This window comes from Macrobrachium rosenbergii, chromosome 21 (genome assembly GCF_040412425.1).
Source record: "Macrobrachium rosenbergii isolate ZJJX-2024 chromosome 21, ASM4041242v1, whole genome shotgun sequence".
NCBI classification, from domain to species: Eukaryota; Metazoa; Arthropoda; class Malacostraca; order Decapoda; family Palaemonidae; genus Macrobrachium; species Macrobrachium rosenbergii.
Window position 1 is genome coordinate 55,073,670 of NC_089761.1, and position 23,103 is coordinate 55,096,772.

General features: G+C 35.8%; 1 protein-coding gene across 5 annotated transcripts in view; it reads right to left on the bottom strand.

Moving 5' to 3' along the window:
• The window catches only part of LOC136850201 (inverted formin-2-like), a 110,891-nt gene that overhangs the window by 52,330 nt on the left and 35,458 nt on the right, over positions 1–23,103 (bottom strand). Inside the window, exon 1 of one of the 5 annotated variants that reach the window (XM_067123839.1) lies at positions 19,427–19,557. The exons of 2 other annotated variants lie outside the window; for them this stretch is intronic. Coding sequence is in view for 1 of the 3 variants with exons in the window: in XM_067123836.1 (XP_066979937.1) it covers positions 19,256–19,267 (12 nt within the window). In the remaining 2 variants the exon portion in view is untranslated. Of the gene's footprint in view, positions 1–14,453; positions 14,592–19,255; positions 19,558–23,103 lie in introns of those variants that run through there. 2 more of the 5 variants (XM_067123836.1, XM_067123838.1) reach the window with 2 other exon arrangements.

A 23,103-nucleotide genomic window follows, 5' to 3' on the forward strand; every position in this document is an offset into this window, starting at 1 on the left:
TAATGATCACCATATTCTTTGGAAGCTTGAGTTTCGAGTCAGTGGCCCTGTGGGCTTGCTCCATAAGAATAGGGTTCGTCCTCTGAATAATAATAATAATAATAATAATAATAATAATAATAATAATAATAATAATAATAATAATAATAATAATAATAATAATACTCAGTGCTGTTGTGATGCTTGTACAGTAGTAGTTCTGACTATAGTATGCAGTAGCCATTTCATGATCTTACTGAAATAGAGTTTAGCTTCTCACCATTCTGATGAGCAACGACCCCTCTACCTACTCTGCCATCCCCCATCAGTGAACTGTGAACTGTGAACTGTGTGTGTGTGTGTGTGTGTGTACCCCTCTCTCTCCATGATGATTTTTTTTTATTGTCAGTACTGGGTTCATCTCTTCATTCGTTGACAATGATAATTAGATCTAGCAGTTCCGATGGAAAACTACTTTTTATATCCGCACTAACTGCATCCAGAAAATCCTTCATATTAGAATCTATTATTAACTGTACGGCTGTTGTGACCTAAGCACTCTTTAGTCTTCTCATACAGCTTTTGGTCAGTTTCACTTGTCATTCCATCGTCATCAGTAGTGATAAGCCTATATAATTGCTAAGATAGCCATTGTTATTATGTAATTGCATTGTTATTATATGTTCTGTCGGATGCAGTCCTATCTCATTTTTCAGTCTCATTTTTCAATGTGACGCCTTAAGCTCATTGTTGCCTGTAGTTTGGTTCTTGCTGCCTGGTTCTGTATGATCTCAAGCGTATCAGTTTAGCTCTTCATTCACTGTAATAGTGTACTGATGCTGCAGTCTATTAATAGCAATCTTATCATTGACATATGAGCGTGGTTTCGCCTCTGGAACACTTGCGCCTCCAGAACCACATGCTACCTTCCCGCGTAGGCGTACCCCTGCAGATGATGCCTGTACTAAAATATATGCCTGACCTCATAAAACTTATGGCATCTATTACTGAGTATGAAACCCATGTATTTACAATGAACTACTTTTATCTATTCTCTTACCCTGCATCATTTTTGTCTTCTCAGGTGATATAATTAACTCTATACTATTGTATGGTGAATGCCTCGGTTGCCTCCTTTATTCTCTTCTTTTTATCTACTTGTATCACTACATCATCTGTTAAATTAACTCTTCCCAATCGTTCTTGATTACCTCCTTTATTCTCTTCTTTTTATCTACGTATATCACTACATCATCTGTTAAATTAACTCTTCCCAATCGCTCTTGATTACCTCCTTTATTCTCTTCTTTTTATCTACGTATATCACTACATCATCTGTTAAATTAACTTTTCCCAATCGTTCTTGACAATACCAAAGAGTGTAGAAGATTAGGATCCCTTCCTGTGGAGTGTTCCATTTTCTCCCATACTGATTGTATTTCCTCAAAATAATTTCATTTTATTCTGTCTATTCTGATATCCATTATCAACAGCAGTAATTTTCCCTTTAACACTTCAGCTGTCTCAGCCAAGATGAATACGTGAATTGCCCTACCAAAGGCCCCCTTCGGTTCTATAAATACTGTATACTGTACTTTGATCCTGCTGTTGTACCTGCTCTATGGGTGAAGTTATGTGTGCTCACTGGTAGGTATCCACATAAACACTGATAACTTTGGCTTCATAAAGTAACTAAGTCTGTTTAATAAGATCCTTTAAAATTATCTTATTCAACAGTTCTTTTATGAAGCCAAAGTTACCCTGGTTTGGGGACTGGTCTTATAAATGACTTCTTGCATTCCTTTGGTATATCCTGGCCATATCACATGCAGCTTGAATACTTGATTCCGATTCCCCGTTCTGAGGAACCCGATAGCATTGTATGTAATTCCATCTCTGCCTGGCGCAGCAGACTTCATACTCCTAAGTGATTCCCTGTTCCTGCTCTGCTATGGGTTTGTCATAACACTTTCCTACCTTCTAAAGTACCTATCGTTAATAAAAACTTCTAGATATCGTCCCTATCATCACTTCAGTGCTGCACTAATGTGTCACAGCTAGAATTTGATGGTTACTTTGTCATGTCATGAGTTCATCTGCTCTCTCCGCTAGATGGGATAAAGTGTTCGTTTTTTCTTGTGCTATCTTTGCCCTCCTTGCAATTCCACATGCTAGTGTTTTCTCGCTGATAACTTGCACGAACTTATTCCAGAACTTTTGAGTTAAGCTCTTCCAGCCTCCTACTCTTGTTTTTCTAAACTTCTACATACAGCAAGACTTTCCAAGTTGGATTTCTTCATTCATTTCTTCTTTGTATTGTGATGGATAGAGGGAACAACCCCATACATAGGTTTACAATCTATTACCTTAAATCGGCCACCTACCCATGCAACGGTGGATTTTCTCACCAAACATAAAGCATTGGAACTTTATATTTTATCTTCGGAGCCTGAGCAGGTATAGTAGGCACATCATTAAGACTCCCAATTCGAGCCGAGTTAGGACAACCAGGCAGATTAAGTGGAAATGATTACTTATCCTCTTGAAACACGGAACTGAATGTGTCGAGTCCCGTCTATCGAACTGACACTTCTTCTTCGTTTTAACGTGCTTTTTCCCATTTTTATATGGGGTAAGCACGATGCCTTCTTTTGAAGGACTTTGATTTGGTGTTGGGGTAGGCCGTAGCCTCGATCGGCTGCCCTGCCTGACATCGCTTAGGCCCCGGTAGCGAATGTGTACATGTATCGTACCAAATCCCCAACTCCCTTTCTCCCAGCAGCGAGGAGAACTGAGCGGTTAGGTCGACAGTTCGAGACGTGTGAGGTGTCTGTTATGTTTTTAGAAGATGTTGGAGTGGCTTTGTTTATGTGTGTATTAGTCTGTAATACCCATTTGGAGAATAAAAAAAAAGATGGCTGCTTGCCCCTTTTAGCCATTGTTATCAGACGTTAACAGTATACTAATAAACTTAGTATGTATAGAAAAACAGATAATTTAACTTACGTATGTTATTTTTCTGAACATCATATTACTAAACAAATCTCTATTTTCTTCACTGTTCCAGCGAGCATTACGTGTTGTCAGCCCTGAACTCCAAGGCAACTAATGAGAGAACAATAGGAAAACAGATATTGACTCGTGTTATCCTCCTCATATTTTGTCTACTTGCTACAACACAGCTGGGAAGTAATTTCATAACAAAAATGACAAGAAGAAAGAAATACCAAAAACACCTTTGATCGCCTTATTTCATTGCCTTTGAGTTCAACAAATCAATGTTGTAAATATTCTATGTAAAAGTAACCTTTTCTTATAATATAAAGACATGCTGATAATAAACTATCCTCACCAGAGCAGTAACGCTGTTTACAGAATCACATGTATGGACTGTCATTCATTTCTTTGGGCAAGATGAATAAGGAATTGAAAGTCAGAATCAATCAGCCTACTATTCAGCTAGAACTGGCCAAAGGAGTAATTGATTGGCCCCATAGTAGTATAACAGCAACATGTAATAATACTGTTATTAGAAAGCTCTTGAAATCGGCATTAATACAGCTAACAAACGGCAATAATAATACTTAATAAAGTCCTGGGCTGTACAGGACTGATCCATTCTACTGTACACAAGATATTCAAAGGAGATTTAAGAGATACATTAAAGAAACTTGTTAACTTCCTTTGCCTCTCCTTGGTTAATCCAGTACCTGAGTTAAATATATATATATATATATATATATATATATATATATATATATATATATATATATATATATACATACTGTATATATATACATATATATACCTGTGTATACATATATGTATATATATAAATGAATGTATATATATATATATATATATATATACATATATATTATATCTATATATATATATACTGTATATCTGTATGTATATAAACGTGTGTGTGTGTGTGTGTGTGTGTGTGTGTGTGTGTGTGTGTGTGTGTGTGTGTGTGTTATATATATATATATATATATATATATATATATATATATATATATATATATATATATATATATATAATCACCTCTCTAGTTAGGTACGCAGAAGAATACTGTATTTTATAGAAAACGCACATATTCCGTTGCTCTACCCGTGCGGCTCAGAAATCGAACGTGGATTAACCGGCAATAAGCCGCCGCAACTTGTAGCACTGCCCGATAAGGCTGCAATTAAACTATGATCCAGATTACTGCGGCGCTTGACTGAAGCAGTGGTCTGTGTCTTGGTTAAAAAAAAAAAAAAAAAAGCAAAATGGTTTACAGACTTTTTACTTGCTTTATTTCGGTCTCTCTTTTTTCCTGGTCCACTGGACCAATAAAACACTTTCACCTGGGCCAAAACTGGCTCTATCTCACCGAAAACTGTCACCTCAGGTACCTTGCTTAGATACCTAACGCCAAAGGGGATTGTTTTAGCTACCTCAAGCCAATGAAGGCTATAAAACCAATGCTTTCACACTTCGTGCTGTCCCTCAGCTCTGCACTATGCCATTTACACTATATTCAAGATATATATTTGGTTCAAGTTCCTTTACTTGAAGTATCCTAAGGGGCACTTGCATCTGTGTCATTTTGCGCTTTTTTATATTTTAATTATAAATAAATGGGTAAGATGCAAGCACTTACAGTAACAACATAAAATTAGTGTAAACATAATCTGTGTGCAGGGCCCCCATCCACAACCTCTCGCCCAAAACATTATTCATGGTCAAGAGGGACAAAATTGTAAGCAACGCGGGCCTGAGACGTATACAATGATAGTTGGAATCACATCGCAAGGCCCTCTTCAGTATTCATTCTTATGGATGCTGTCTTAGATTAACTTCAGGTTGAGAAAAATGTGCTGAGAGAGAGAGAGAGAGAGAGAGAGAGAGAGAGAGAGAGAGAGAGAGAGAGAGAGTGCCACAGGCATGTGCTACTTAGGCTGACTAATTTTTTTTTATGAGTGAGGCACCTGAGAAAGTAAGCGGTTATGATGACCCCTATATCGATTACACCAACATGAAGAGGTATTACTACACCTGCATGAACTCCCCTGACCCCTCGCCCTATAAAACAGAAAAAAGAAGGTCAGATAGAAGGATTTCCGGTTTGACAACTCCCAAAGGGGCATTGCAAAATTTCCAGTACAAGAGAATACGAATTTGGTTAGGTATCGATCCTAGTACTATGTTTTTTAACACCGGTCGAAGTTCCAATCGATGTACTGTGTCCTTCCAAGTCTTGACTTCAGAACTATATCCTTCCAGGTGTTGACCTGGTCATCCATCTATGGATATATTTTCTTTACAAAAGGTTAGTGTTAAAAAAGACCATTTTGACACTTTTCATCCAAAATTTATGTTCTATAACGAGGCACTGCATCGAAGTTTTATTAACATTTTTTTTAAATACGACGCAGTGTTATTTGTAATAACATGGCACAGCATTTAACATTAAAACGGCAAAACTGTTAATTAAAAATTCTCATTATAAACAACGAATGACCAAAAACTCCGCAACCGGAAGACGGTATTATTGAAAGGGTCCCTCACTCCCACAATCCCCACAAAAAATTACCAGCAAGAAGAAACAACAATAAAAAGTTCGGCACACGATACCTATACCGTGGTTCGGCACACTGAATCTGGGAGTTCATCCAAAATTTCGTTACAAAAATAAAAGAATTGCATGTAACAAAATACATATTGCGCATACTGTACTTCAGATAACTTACAAAGACGTTAGGAGAAAACCACGTGTCATTTCATGCGTGGAATTTTAATGATACTCGTTCCTTACAACAACGAAGACTGAGAGCGACTACTGAGAATACGATTTATATCGTCAGCGAGGAATTTCCAGACGAGTACCGAACACAGCCAAAACGAAATCTTAGGGGAAATTCGTTTAAATTAAACAATTGTCTACTGATAAAGCTGTTCAAGTTAAATCGAATATCAGGACATAAGTAAGCACGTAATTATCTAAAATAGTCAACTCAAATCTCTGAGCTGGTCTTAAAAGACGCCTCATGATGACCTTTAAGCTACGCACTGACCTTTAAGCCATGAATCCATTGTTTCAGCTGCCTTCTGGTTTACGCATCACAGTGACGGGAGTAAGAACAAACATACGTACACGCATGCACATTTCTTAACGGAGCAGATGAAACACATGCCCATTTTTCATGGTCTAAATATCCTGTAATGAATTCCATTTCCTTTGACATCCCTAAAAGACTAAGTACGCCCACTTTCCCATCCACTAATTCTTGCACATCTTTACAGTACAAAAAAAAAAAAAACTGTACATCAATATTCAATTACCAGGCATTGTACTGAACAGTTTAATCAATAGTTCCCAGTGCAGTACCTACGATGTACTCACACCTCTCTCTCTCTCTCTCTCTAAGAAGAATGCTCTAGAAAAACAACATTTTCTTAGTATGCAAAGAAGAGTCTTTTTAAAATTGTTGGGCACAAAGAAATTTAATACGCTGTACAGTACACTTGAGTATAATATACAATCACCATAAGAACCTCCCCCACCCCTCCGTATCTCTCTGTCTCTGTCTGTCTGTCTGTCTCTCTCTCTCTCTCTCTCTCTCTCTCTCTCTCTCTCTCTCTCTCTCTCTCTCTCAGAAACGATAAATGGTACAACTTCCACCCACATAATTAGTGTTAAGTGTAATTAATCTACAGATAATGAGTCAATCACAAGAGAACATGTGCTACTGCAGGTGGACAAATGAAAACAAGACTATCCTAACTGTCTGCAGATAAAGATGACGAAGACTGTTCTAGTTTCCTGTCCATCTGGTGTAATCTTTTCTTCTCATATTAACCTTAATATTTGTATCTTACAAAACAGGAGGAATACAATTCTACTTTGTTACCTTTTACTTTTCCCACAAGTTGTTATCGGATTGGAGTATGTATTTGATAAAAAAAAAAGAGTACATCAAGGACGACCGTAGAATAGGATAGAATAGAACACAGAATTTAGGCAAAGCCAGTCGCTGGGACCTACGAGATCATTCAGCGCTGAAACGGAAACGGACAGTCAAAAGGTTTGAAAGGTATAACAGGAGGTAAACCTCGCAGTTACATTACGAATCAACTGTTAGGGGAGGGTGGAAAGTATAATGGAAGAAAGAATATGAATGGGGATATAGTAAAAGGAATGAAAGGGTTTGCAACTAGGGGCGAAGGGACGCTAAAAGAACTTTAAGTAATGCCTACAGTGCACCACATGAGGTGTACTGACGACACTACCCCCCTACGGAGAGGACGACCTTAAGAAAACACCCAAGGCTGGTAAAAGTCTGATACTTCTTTAATCACTGCAACAAAAAAATGTATGCCTTCGAGGATAATGTCAGAGTTGTCAAAGCAATTTGTTTACCAAGTAGAAGGCCAATGACTATTATTACTCTCAGTTCAAAATCCTTCTTCCTGTGATGGCTTTTACAACTATTTTTATTCTTGTGTCTGGTTCACTGTGAATAAATAAATACATAATTCAAAAATATTAAAGCAATTCTGATAATTCCAAACATACATCTTACTCTACAGAAAAGTAATGCATGTGTCAACATGTCTGTTTTCAACTTATAATAATAATAATAATAATAATAATAATAATAATAATAATAATAATAATAATAATAATAATTTCAGGGAATCCATGGTGCCACTTTAATGTCTAACATGTTACTTCCACGACACATCAATTCAATAACGTTTCGACTCAGAATCATTTACTAACCGTAAGAAAAAGTGACAAACTTTCGTACTGAACCATAAAAGTTGGTTTTAATTTAGAACAAATAAACGATTGACAAATACATTAAAGAGAACTACAAAGTTTAAAAATATGTTCCATGGAACTACAGTACCCATATCTTTAAACTAAAAGACGACCTTCATCTGAGCAATGTAAACGGACAGCTGAAATTTAAGAACACTATCCCTAATGCTTTTGAGCTTTTTGTGGTTTTTCAGATCATGGTTTCGCGGGTGACTGCTGTGATAGGCCTAAGAACTTCCACCAAGGCTACTGAGTAGGCGCAGGAATGCCGTGTGATAAGACTGGCAACAGTTACCATACGCCAATGGACAAGAAGTTGTTTTTAGAATTATACGCACAATTATGGGTTACTGCAAGATGAACCATTTATGACCTTATGAATTAGAGGGCACCAGGTGTGCTAGGTTTTAAAAACTTCCAAAAAACCACATGTTTTGCTACATAACTAGAGCCCTGGTTCAAGTCTTTGTGAGCTTAGAGAGCTCACTAGATACGTCTGACTTTTGGTGTGATGATCTTTCATCGTCTAAAATTCCAGTCTCTTTACATTTATTTAAAACTGCCAAATTACTGTTATTACTAAACAATTCTATGCAGAGATGTTTGGCTTTGCGAACAATTCAGACATTAATAAATTTTCCTTATCATGAGATGAGCAAAGCGAGACAGATAATTTATCACAAGATGCTTAAAAGTGACAGCTTAGTCTGATAGGACAAGGGCATTGGCATAATTAGAGTTTAAATTGTTTCACTTCATTATTTCTTTTATAAATAATGAAATTTTGGTTGACTAAATAATTCTGATTATGACATAATTAATTTCAGTAACATACCAACTAGTTCAACCACGATCAATGTATTACCACGAGTTTTTCTGCGCATCTGATATGAAGGAATATGCTGCCTTCAAACTAAACATCAACACCGCTCAAAAATTTAATTGAAGATGCAACATGACTGAAAAACATGATCTAAAGCAATCTCTCCAAGGTAAAAATTAAGTAGCCTTAATATGATGATAAAAAAATTAATGAATTTGATTAAATAAACGAATGAACGAGACAACTACAAAACCAATTGCTTGAAAGCGCGCCGTTACAACTCGGAACAAGGCGAACTCATTCCAGTCTGGTTACTAATGCATATGGATTTGAATTTCATATAAAGGTATTTGATAATATAATAGAAAACAAAATTCCACGAATGGTAAAAAAAAAAAAAAAATACGAAACTCTTAAGCTAACGTACTATCTCATGATAATGAACACTTCATCCAAAACAGCATATCATACTAACAAGAGAATGAATAAGGCAAAGTTAAAACGTGAGCTTAAATGTTTTGTATTTAAACATAATAATAGACATAAAAATTTAAATTGGTTAGGAACTAAGCTAAAGTACGATGTCTTCATACTCGAAGATATGTTCAAAGTTTTCCGATGAACTTCACTGCTGCCCTTTAATTAGTTTTTTGAAGTGCTTCTCTCTCTCTCTCTCTCTCTCTCTCTCTCTCTCTCTCTCTCTCTCTCTCTCTCTCTCTCTCTAAAGGATGCAACAACGAAGGGATATCATTGCTCCCCACATTGTACTGTAATTATCTTTTTGCGGAAGATGACTGCGATAGTCAATCGAAACCTTCAAGATAAGTCGTACCTAACTGACAGTTAATGAAGTAAGTCTGTGATAACTACCACAGTGAATCAGTTCCAGTCAAAGCAAAACGTCTCAAGTGAATGATGAGGGTGATAGCACTTGCTTGAAGCCTGTGATGGTGAAACTTAGTCATCCAACATCCTCGGGCATTAAGACACAGCATCCGCGCACCTTGTCAGTGCACCTCTCTTGGTGTGCTGTAGGCATTACCAAAGGCATGGCCACTTTTTAGCACTTTACTTCCCCCTCCATTCCCGCTTCCTTTCTTCAGCCGTGCTGTTTCACCACTCCAACTCCCTCTTTTCACTGTCTTAAGCGCTGAATTGCCGAAAGGGCTTGGCTTGACAGCCTAAATTTCATAAATCAATCAATTAGGACACTGATTGCACGGCGATTCGGTTAAACAATTAATCAACTAAGCATCCAATAATTTAACTACGTGATTTACTTGATTCATGTAATACTGTCCCAACGACAAAAGTCATCGATGCCGAAAGTGTTCACGATGACGATATATAATGTATTTGCGCTAATATGACTTTCATAAATACTGAAAGTGTTTCATGTATAATGAAAACCCCGCCGTCAAATCAAAACATTTTAAATTAATACATTTTACTTAATAATAATAATAATAATAATAATAATAATAATAATAATAATAATAATAATAATAATAATAATAAAGAAGTTCCCTCCGAATGAAAACATAAAACATACAAACAAAGCTTTAATGTAAATCGGCAGCGCAAGTTCACACAAATATGGCTACTTCAACAGGGCAGGAATTTTCGCTTGATTACATAAACTGAATGTATGTTTACCATACCACTCCCTCAGGTATGCTGTCAGAAAGAGGAAGAAAACTTAGTGGCCTGGTTTCACCACTTCATGATACCAGAAGTAAACTCAGCCAAGAAAGAAAATGACTCGCTTTAAATCCAGTTAATCAGACGTAAACACAAGTGACAGAGAAGCTGCTTCCTTCGAACCCACAAGAAAGGAGTAAATTCTGCTCCCACCGCGTGTTAAGTACCTGCAGAGTTCAATCACTGCAAGTGATGAAAAGTTTACCGAATTTTTTGCCTCATCATAGCAACCGTGAAACAGACAGAAAGGCAAACTTTTCTTGAGAGTATCGGCAATGACAAAGCTGACCAGATATCCAAAACAAAACTGTGGCTATCGTTCAGGAAACAGAAATCCGTCACGACAGAGAACATAATTTTCATACTTCAGATGTTGGAGGTTAATCTAGTGCCATACACACGTTTTCTAGCATCTAATACTAACCTCCGCAAAACTTTGCAGTGTGGATATATTTTCTTTTAAATGACCCAGAATTGAAATCATGCATATCCGATAAACTTCTGTATCAAATAAGCATGAAGAGGAGTGATTCCAATTTTTTTCCACAAACCCTGACTACTCGATGCAATGTTTGGCGTAGAGAAGCTAAAAAATAAAAGTGCCGGAAACACGCTCTCGTGTGACATCTTTTTAATAAAGCAATTGAATGGATTTTATTCCTAACCTCGTGTCGAGTTTACAAGGGACAAAATGGACTAATCACTTCCCTTCACCAAATGAAGTCCTTGGTCGATGTGGAAACAATTCAAGCAGGGTTGGAAAAGTTCAACGTACCACTGATGAAACTTTTCCAGGCAACGTTACTGATGCTCTTGAAACAAAATTGTCAGGATGCTTAGTTTTAGGATTCTTAGTTTTTATGAGGAGTTTTAATGTTCCAACAAAGCAAAGGCACAGCAAACCCAATCTGAAGGAAATAATACATCCGTGTGTGTGTGTGTGTGTGTGTATATAATATATATATATATATATATATATATATATATATATATATATATATATATATATATATATATATATATATATATATAGATAGAGAGAGAGAGAGAGAGAGAGAGAGAGAGAGAGAGAGAGAGAGAGAGAGAGAGAGAGAGAGAGAGAGAGAGAGAGAGAGAGAGAGTAAAATGAAACAATAAAATTTATATTTTACTGTAGAGTTATTATTACAAATCGTAGCGAATAAAAACAAAATATTCCAAACAATGGAAACTAAATTAATGTTGAAAACACGTCCATACTTAAAACTAAAAAAATTTGCCCTTAACAGAAGTATGTTGGTTTTCCCCGACATGTAGTGTGTTATGCACAACATAACCGAACACCTTAAGACACAAAACAATAGGTAACAAAACTACAAATGAAACGAGAAACCAAAACGGAACTAAAGGATTGGTTTCATCTTCCTGAATCGGCCAGCTCGATAATGATGTAAAACCCTATTGTTTGTATAACTAGAAGGCGTGTGCTCACACCAGCCCCATGGCACATTAAGGTTAACAGGATGTGGATCTTTCTCTCTCTCTCTCAAAGGCAGAAGGTTAGTCTAACCAGGTTGCGTGGAAAGCCTCATCACACGCAACTGCTTAATAATAGCTTACCCACATCCTAGAGATTAAGGCCAGCTATTGTTTACTTGAAAACAACACAAGTATATACACTAGATCCTTACAGAATCCACAATCATACAACTTAAAAGATCGTAAGATTCTACTACTAGGTTTTAATAAATAAAACTGCTTGGCTTTGACGAAGTGGGCTTAATTGCACTGTCAGAAAAAGTGGATCTTAGTTACAGAACTCTACGAACTATTCTTGTCTATTCTTATTTTCACCTTGGAAGACCAAATAACTTCATTGCAATCCGGGTGAATCTCAAAGCCCGTGTCATCTAAGGTCACGAAATTATGGCTCACATGAAGTTCAAAGGCTACAAGACACAACGGTGTTTATTGTTGTGTAATAATAGCACTGAAATTGAGGGTAATCTAATCATGGATTCCGTAGAATCATTACTACGATTAATAACACTTAATCAGCTAGCGTTCTGAGATAGATAGATAGACAGATAGATAGATAGATAGATAGATAGATAGATAGACTGACAGACAAACAGACACACCCACACACACACATATATATATATATATATATATATATATATGTATATAAATATATTTATACAGTATATTATATATATATTTAAAATATATACCGGTATGTATATATGTATATGTAAATATATATACAGTATATATGTATATACATATACTATATATATATATATATATATATATATATATATATATATATATATACATGTGTGTGCGTGTGTTATTATTAACACGTGACTCGTCTGTCGCACATCACCACAGGTGAAAAAATAGACTGGTGGTAGGTCCTGACCGGTTTCGACTGTGAAATACTAAGAACGGGTACTTTCGCGTAACTGTTACACATTTTCAGTACACCTTGAAAAGTGTAACAATTACAATAAAGTACTTGGTACCTAGTTTTCATTTTCTCCTCTTTGTGGCGAAACTGCAAATTTGTTACCAAGTTTAAGTTTCGCACTTGAATGCCCAAAAAGATTTGCACATCTAGAGACCACATCTGAGGCCTGGTTTAACTCAAAGAATGTATATATATCAGTCCTGAGGAAAAGAGGTGCTAGGATATGGGACACAAGACGGAAAATTGATTATTAGATAAAAACCTGGGATACAATAAACAGACCGAAGCAAAACGTACAAGCTCATAAATTTGAGAGAGGAGATGGAGAACGCCAAGTAGAACGTGCTCACTATTCAATTCTAGATAGTAAAGTCAAATGAAGATCATAATGGAGAAAACTGGACAAACAGGCTGATGATGTTGAAAAAGCCATCGTACTCAGGAAGGATAAGGTCAACATGAAGGAAGTAATGCAGAGAGGATTTAAGCTGAGACTGGAATGAAACCTCGTACAATAACTAGACTGTTCAGCAGAATATAGAATGCGGAAACAAAGCCTGATAATTGGGAATATGAAGTTATAGGTTAGGGGCAAACAAAAGTGATATGGCTGAATGCTGTAAATAGAGGCACAGCTCTTACGTCGGTTATAATGATAATTTTTAGTAAGCTTCTAAACAGGCTGGGAAAAAGAAGTGATAAAAAGGCTTAAAGATGAACAAGCTGGTTTTAGAAAAGAGAGGCATTACACAGATCAAACATTTGTGTTAAGACACTGTGCAGCAGTGAATGGAATCTAAAACTCTCACTCTGATAGCTTTCGTTGCTTAGGAGATAGAATCTGACAGCGTCCACAGACTAATATTATGAAAAGTTTTTGTGTCACTATGGCATTCCTCTTCAACATATAAAGCTACTTGGAATTGTCAAAGAACGACGTAGGTGGAAAGTTAATGTTGATGGGGTGTTGTCAAGTGAATCCACAAAAAAAAAAAAAAAAAAAAATTGGATGCTGCAAGGGAATGTTACTTCACCTTTGCTCTTTCCCCTTCTCGTTGATTTGATTATTATGCAGATGATGATTTAATCAGCAAATCATCTCAGGATTTACAGAGCTTGCTTAACAAAATGTATTACACATCTAGACACATAGTACACAAAAAGCAGATGTACTGTAATTAAATAATGAATATATAACATCTGTAAATTAATTACATAATAGAAAACCCAGCAAGGGCACTGAAAGGATACTGAAACAAAAAAAAATCCTGCCTATATTACCTGGTCTGAACTTATCATTAATTAAGCAAAGTAGGTGTGCGCTTAGGGAACCAAGAGGAACGAGTAACAGAGAGTTTTTTTAGTGCCAGATTTACCGTGGTGTAAGAACCCCAAATTAAATAAAATAAACATATAATAATAATAATAATAATAATAATAATAATAATAATAATAATAATAATAATAATAATAATAATAACATGGTGGTGGTGAGGTTAATGATGGCAGAGATATCAATCTTAGCCTGGCAACTGTCACACGGAGCAACCTCATTGGAAGAAGAACAGTTTGTTTGCTGTGCTTAGAACATAAATTGGTCAAAATCTGTCCTTTATATTAAATTAATATTTCTATGGAATGTAAGCATAAATATACGGTACATAAATGAAAAAATATTTACCCGCAGAATGAAGTCAACGAACAAAAATCCCTTCGTTCGTTTCCGGTGTCGTTCTTAGTCGAACCTAACGACCCTTTGCAGAATATGATTTATCTCACAGACACAGTCAGTTTGAACTTCCAGCGGAGAAAAAGAATTATTTGGTTGAGGCGATCAAGAGAAAATACTAAAGTCCAAATGAAGTTCTGTATAATACTAGAACTCACCCATCAGTAGATAAACACTGATGACATCAACCAAAACACTCTCAATTCTCATTTCCTGTTATTCCGCGTAGAATCTAAGGCTCGTATTTATAAGGGTTATTATTTCCACGAGCTCGTTTCAACCCTGACCCACATTAATCATCATTTCCTATCGACGAAAGTGGCAGCCGCACAAGGTTTGCGAAAATATCACGTTGCTTTATGCAATTGTGTAAGACTGCATTAGCCGCTTTATATCTTTTCATCAATTATGCTGGTTGGATCTGCTGTTGGGGGGAGGTCTAAAAAGAAACAAGAAAAAAGGAATTTTAAAAAACGTAACGCTGAAAAGTTAAGTTATATAAACAGGTTAACAGGAACGTGAATGATAACAAGCACATATTGCCCGCACATACAAAGTCTGCAGAACAGAAAAAGAGCAGCTAATCACACAAGCTTCAATATAACACGAGCATCAACCAAGAGTCATTATTCTGAAATTAAAATGAGCACAAACGCCCATTAATAAATAAATGTAATTTACGAGACTAAATATACATAATCAGAAATGCAAACACGCACAAGCACTGCACAAAGCACCAAGTAAGGGACGAGTTTAAATCTTGTTAATTCGCAGAATAAAATTGACAATGTTGATGCGTCTGCCACATTAGGCGACGACGGGTGCTTGTCATACAGCAAAAAAAAAAAAAAAAAAAACTTATTGAACCCCATGAGCTTGCAGAACAGAACATTCAACGCTTAAAATTTTAACCATTATATCTTTAGGAATACAGTCTGAAATTTAATAGCCAAAATAATACCTCTACAAAAACCAGAAACAGAAGACCTTTACATGGAATATAACGATAAATCATTAGGGTCCCAACTGGGAAATAATGTAAAGGTAAATAATTCGGCCTTACAATTAATCGGAAGATCCAATCTCAGAGTGAGAACAGCATTTCGCAAAAAGGCGCGCAAGTTAAACAATCAATAAGAGCAGCTGCTCAGAAAATGAAATCACTATGGTAGCTTAACCAATTCTTTTTAAGACCGAGTCAGAAGGGTCCTGGGCATGGGTGATCAGGAAACAGGTGCCTTCGTCAGCATTCAGATAAGAGCCTTCCAACAAACACCACGAACACAGAGTTAATTAGTAATCTCTGATATGAGTGAGTAACTTGACGTTGACAGCCACTTCATGCTATCGAACAGCTCTTAAAAGGGTTTCTTCAATAAAGAAACCCTTGTTAGAGAGATGGAGACGAGTGTCATAAACCATGACGCAAGTACTATTTCTTCTTCTTTTTCTTCTTCTTCTTTTAACGTGCCTTTTTCCCATTTTTTGTATGGGGTTAGCATATAAAAAATAAATAGCCAAACAAACTGTAAGGTGACAAGGCGAACCAACCAAGACAAAACAAACAACAACAGCGGACCTACGAGGGTTGCACCAGGGTCGGAGAGGCTCCTCATAAACCAACCCTCCTCAGAACTGATAGCCTAAAGACCCTGAAAAAAGAGGGATTCAGTAGGAGCCGAAGGGACGATCAAATGATTTTACGTAACCTGAGGGGAAGAAGCGTGAAGCAAACTCCAGTCCAAACATGCATATGCATTAGACCTTCCCCTCTTACATGGAAAACTATAGGAAGTCTTGCCCTTTTTTTTCTTGTTAATTACTTCACTGACACGACAGGAATTACGTCAAAGAAAGGGCGACCAACGGATGGGTCCTGGCGTTATTCCCGAGCACAAGGCGGAAACGGAGGCTAGACTTAATATTCTAATGCATGATACTAAACTAGAAGATCAAGCACCCAAAAGTCTATATAAGTGGTACATTATATTAATTATCCTCATATCAATGAGTATGATTATTATAGCAAAAGCGTACATATTATATATATATATATATATATATATATATATATATATATATATATATATATATGATTTTAAATATATATATATTTTATATATATATATATAATATATATAGATACAAAATATATTATATATATATATATATATAATATATTTTGATTTTAAATCATGTATAAAGTTGAAAAAGTTATATATTACAAAAGGCTGTAATTTTGTTTTAATATACATTTAAAATAAGTGTTTATATATGTATATACAGATATATATATATATATATATATATATATATATATATATATAATATATACTATAATATTATACATATATATATATCTATGTATATACTTGATCTTTGAGTTTAGTATGTATATGTATTGTACTTTCATTTATCATAACATATATGTATATATATATATATATATATATATATATATATATATATATATATATATATATATGTGTGTGTGTGTGTGTGTGTGTGTGTGTGTGTGTTATGAGTTTTAAATGAAAATTATGAAGACTGAGTAAATATACTGTAGAGCTTACTGGTCAGATGAGAAAAGAGGCAAGTCACAAAATACGTGACACAAGGAAGGTGGTAGATACGTGCAACAGACCTAGAGGAAGCTTTTTGTATCAAAGGAAGCCAAGATGAAATGAATAAGGAATAGGAAAAAAAATGCTGAAGCTGCTGAGGTTTCTGTGTATGTGTATGAAGCAGCTACAGAAGATTTCTGTAAAGAGGATGAAGCATGGTGCAGCACGGCAAGTATTTATGTACCAGTGGCCATTGTGTGCATTCTTATCTACACACACACATTATCTATGTATATATATATATATATATATATATATATATATATATATATATATATATATATATTATATATATATATATATATATATATATATATATATATATATATATATATATATATATGCACCATATATTCATATATCACTGCTACATAAATACTTGTGTGTGCTGCACCATGCTTCATCCTCTTTGCAGAAATCTTGTATAGCTGTGTGTGTGTGTATGCAAAAGACTGGGAAGAGGCCTAATAGGCTATTCTATGGAAGCTAAAGTGGGAATGTATGAAGGGGCTTTAAGGCACCTTTATGGAAGTTAGGAATTGATGTTGAATGCAAAGGAAAGAAAAAAGTTGAAGCTGTTGAGATGAAGTGTTCCAATAATATCTGATGTATGCAAAGAAATGAAATGGTGAGAAACGTGAAGAAGTGTACAAGTAGGAAAACAGTTGGTGGATGCGAAACGTTGGATCACAGTATTTTGATCTAATTCAATCAAGTGTACAGAGTGGCATGAATGAATGATTCACAATACTCAGGCAATAAAGCCGGGCACTGAGGCATTTTTCATGCTTTCAACGCTCAAGACATTATGACAAGAGGGAGTTTGGGTGGTTGGACAGCAAGATAAAGAGATCCAGAAAAACACGAGATGAAGTACAATGATCTAAAGGTGACACTGGGAGAAAACCCCACAATTCCACTAAGAACTAATAGGTGGTGCGGTTACACAGCAAATGGACGAAGGAGGCAGGAATCGAAGGGAAGAAGAAGAATCGAAGGAAAGAAGAAGTCTAAAAAGTGGCTGCAGCCAAGGGCCGAAGTGACACTGCATACACCTTTAGTAACCCTTTCAGTGCACCTCACCCATAGGAAGAAGGGAGGATGAGAGGTTGGTGAAAAGGGAGTATAATTCAAAAGAGTCTGGGGGAAAGGAATACCTAGAAAGGGTGGAGTATTCAGGGTATTGGAAGGGAAGGGATTTCACATCCGCGAAGCGCCAGAATGTTTGCGAGAAAGGGATGAATGACGTAATGGGTGTAGGAGCGTCTGAGAAGGGGCTCATCCACGATTCAGCCGTTAAGGCATGAAAATGGCAATAAATGCGTGTCTGGCGCTACCCCGCGTTAAAGAAACCAGCTTAAAACTGACAAATTTATATATATATATATATATATATATATATATATATATATATATATATATATATATATATATATATATATATATATATATGTTTATTATATTATACATATATACATGTGTACTTCTATCATCAGTCAATTTTAGTGTGACACATACTCGTAAATATAACATATATATGAAAACAAACATATCCAAATATTTTTTTACCTCTCTCTCTCTCTCTCTCTCTCTCTCTCTCTCTCTCTCTCTCTCTCTCTCTCTCTCTCTCATGACATAAGCTACAATGAAATGAATTAATTCAACAACCTTTTGACTATTTCAAAAACAAACTGGCGTCACAACAACAAAGGTCATTGATGCCTCGATGTAAATACTGACTGACAGAACACAGAAACAATCTCTAGCACCCATTAAGAAACAAGGATTAATTTCCACCGTGCATTTAATACTTCATGGACAATGAGTCCCAGAGAAGACAAGACGAATTTCCTGAGAGAGAGAATGAAGCAGAAAGAAAGAGAGAAATTTCACTGCAGCTTCGGGAAAACTTGGGACTAACCTTGCTTTGGCTCTGACCCAAATATGCTCAAAGTTTCGAAAAGAGATTTAATTATATATATACTATATATATATATATATATATATATATATATATATATATATATATATATATATATATATATATATATATATATATGCATATGTGTGTGTATATATATATTAATGTATGTACTCAAACACACGTGAGGATAATATAAAAAGACTTACCATTTTCATCATCTTGGAACTATGGAAGCACAGACAAGAAGATTCTTGACATTGTATTTCAGTAATACACTGTCACTTTGAAAGCAGAGCAAAAAAATATCTAATAACTTTTTGAAGCTAACTGCACACTCATCAAACTTTGCGACAAATTACAAGTATAAACGGAGTTACTTCGCTTTTGCACACGCTGCTAGCGTACAGACTGTTCCACCATGTGAATCTTCTCCACTGACATTAGGAGTAGGAATCCGCTCCGTCCTGCGGAGACTCTCAGTCAATACTAACGAACGCTGCACCGGCAGATGTGGGACAAGACGCAGACTTTACTTTGGAGACCCCCACTGAGGCTGACTATTGTTGCCATCATCCATGAGATACCAGTCAGGCGATATCTCTCTCTCTCTCTCTCTCTCTCTCTCTCTCTCTCTCTCTCTCTCTCTCTCTCTCTCAGTATAGTAACATCTCAGTTCAAGTGGTTTTTGTGATAAGTTATCACTAGCTATAATTATAATAACCTTCGATTTTTCCAGTAAAATTGTATATATATATATATCTATATTGTATTTTATGGATGTTACCGGATTATACAGAAACTGATTGTTCATGCTGGAAATATGAAGGATGATTTTTATAATTTTTTATACAAAAATTATTAAATCGATGCCCTTCAGCAACTTAAATGTAGCAAAACTACCTCAAACAAACACAGCAATTATATATCAAACCACAGCTATTTATATCCATGATTTCACCACGAACATAAGCTACATAGTTCTATTGTTACCATACTACGAACCAGTTAAGTAATCAATCATAAATGCCAGTTCCACATGTTTTGGAGAGAGAGAGAGAGAGAGAGAGAGAGAGAGAGAGAGAGAGAGAGAGAGAGAGAGAGAGAGAGAGAGAGAGAGAGAGAGAGAGAGAGAGAGGCTGCTCTTCGTTCATATCATTTCAGATTCGTCCATGGAAATAACGAAAGATGAATGAAATTGGAGTAAGGAAACGAACTTTTTAGAAGTATAGGAAAATTATTGTCGACAAATTACTAAAACAAACTACATCAAGTAAGGGATAACTTTAACATGCACCAGCAAGCAAATTCTGCATGCAAGCCAGCTTGAATTCTAATGCCGAGTGTACAGCTTTTGCATACAAATGAGGACACACATAACATAAAAAATCGAGCCATCTTAATTCCTAATTAGTGAGAACACAAAAATAATGTCGTGTTCACATCAGTAATTTCGAAAACCATGACCAGAGAGCTACCTGTTTTCATGATCATACAATATATATATATATATATATATATATATATATATATATATATATATATATATATATATATATATATATATATATGTACACACACACACAAAAGTACGAATGTGCAAATATATAATCAAGTCAATTATGTGAAATACATCGTCTATTACACGGCAACGGAACCCCACGGAACGCTTTTCTGCAGTAAATCCATACTTACAATCACCTGTGTGAGCCTCAATAATGAAATCAATCACACAACAGGTAAGTAAAACTCACGCCCTACTTTCGTCACGCCCCTTTCATGACTGTACCTCCCACCTACCCTACCCCTAACCCTTAACAGCGAACTGGAGGTCGATGGGGTTGCCAGAACTTATTGCACCAAAGCCTTGGGTGCACCATGAGAGATGGTGCTTGTTTACATCCATGAATAAAGATGAATGGGTGTCTGGTAGCCAACTAAATGTAGCAGGTAGCACCGAAGATCAAGAAGAGTATGGGACTAGCATGTGAATATATATATATATATATATATATATATATATATATATATATATATATATATATATATATATATATATATATATATACCCAGAGGGACAAAGAGAACATATTAAGAATAACAGAACTGCGTCAGAGCCTAAGCAATGGCAGTAAAAAGTGCATGTGGCCACACCCACTAATATACAAAACCCAAGACAGATTGTAGCTGATTCCTCTGGAGAGTGGGAGAGGAATTGTACCTGATAAAGTTTCCCAAAATAAAACCTAAATAGCAAAGTAACTTTTCTCATTTATCTGAAACTGTAACAGCACGTCCGACCCCACTAAATTTACGAGACAAAAAGTGCTTCACTAACGTGTTCAAAATCTTTCCAAGTCACGACTATTTTCCAAAAGTAGTTCCAACGAGTAAGCCTTCATGACTTGGGCTTCAAAACCGCCAAAAACTGGGAGTAGCATTTGAATTTTTCAACGATTAAGCTCGATAAATAAAATTTCTACACAATTCGTGTTATAACTGACCTTACGTAACAAATACCATGTTTATGTTCCTGGCTATGAAGCATTTATTTCACAATATAAACTCATTTTACATATGCCTCATACAGGTGAAACGCATGCATGTGTCTATGCACATCCAGTTGCCACCTGTTTCCATTGACACATGCGAAGTGGCACTGGTATCTCACAGAAGATTAATTTGCTCCCGTCCTGTATGAGTCACCAGGTTTCCAAAGGGACTAATAAGAGTAAACCAACAGAATCTAACTGCTCTCGCTTTCCTCTCTCTCTCTCGGCGAGTGCGCTACGGGATAAATTCAACGAGATAGGTAAGCTACGTAAAAAAAAAAAAAACTTCTTAATAAACCTTTGCCAACTTGATAAACTCCAAACGCATGCTCAAAATCGGATGGAAAAGCTGATGGATGCTTTCTGTAATACAATACATAAAACAACTTTTGGATATTTGGGAAAACACATTTTATTCACATATATTTCACACTGTTTAATAAGAAAACATTTCAGGTTTAACAGAATATAATTCTCTCTGACACTCTATCTCGATTTCCTGCCTTACAGACATTGCAAAGGCATTTTTTGCTTCCCCGTTCGACTAGAGTTGTAGGCATATAGCCTTTTGGTTCCTTAGCGAGTCTCTAGGGGTGAGGCAGCCAAATTTTGAGAGTAATATATTTCCCGATGCATTCATATTTACATTCTTTTACATATATTTTGAAAAATTCTATTTAGTTCTTCTTAGAGACTGGTTTGTCCAGCAGTCTGTGCTCTACAGTTACATAAAAATGCTGGCAGAGCACCACCAGTTACTCTAGTGAATAATTGTCACACTTCCATAAAGGAACCATTTCAAAGATATTCCCAATCTCTTCAAGCACGTTACAGTTAATTTAGCATTTGAGAACAATAATACAAAGGACTATCCCTGCAATACTCAAGGATGTGCACACTACACCCCTTGTAAATCATATAGCAATTTTTGTATTGATCAAATTGGAAAATCATTGGAAAATAGAACTGCACTGCATAAAAATTGTACAAGGCATGCCAAGGAGAAGAGAGCAATTTTCGATCATAAGAAAAAAACCAGACTATCAATTGAACAGGTGCTAAAAAGTTGACTGATTTTAATAATATAATGGAAAGAAATATAATCAAATCCAGCTTTACGAAAGAAAGCTTTTGTAAAAGCCATATCACATATCGGTAGTTGACTTGAGATATTAAATTGGTACAAAAGATATTCGTTCCATAAGCCAAGAAAAATTTATCCAAGCTTCAAACACTATCAACGAGAGAGAGATTTTGCAATTACATCCTCCACCATCATAGTCGCAATGCTACTTTACAAATACATTTCCCTACTAACTTATCTCTAGTTTTTTTTATGAGCAAAAAGCATTTCTGCTTTGACGATAAGTTACAGCCAAAGGCAGCAAGTAGTGCCTGAATAAAGAACTCGTTACAATTTTCAGCTTCATATGAATGAAGATATAAAAATTGCTATCTTTCCTGTGACCCAGACCTTCAGAATTTTAAAAGGCCAAACTTGGTAA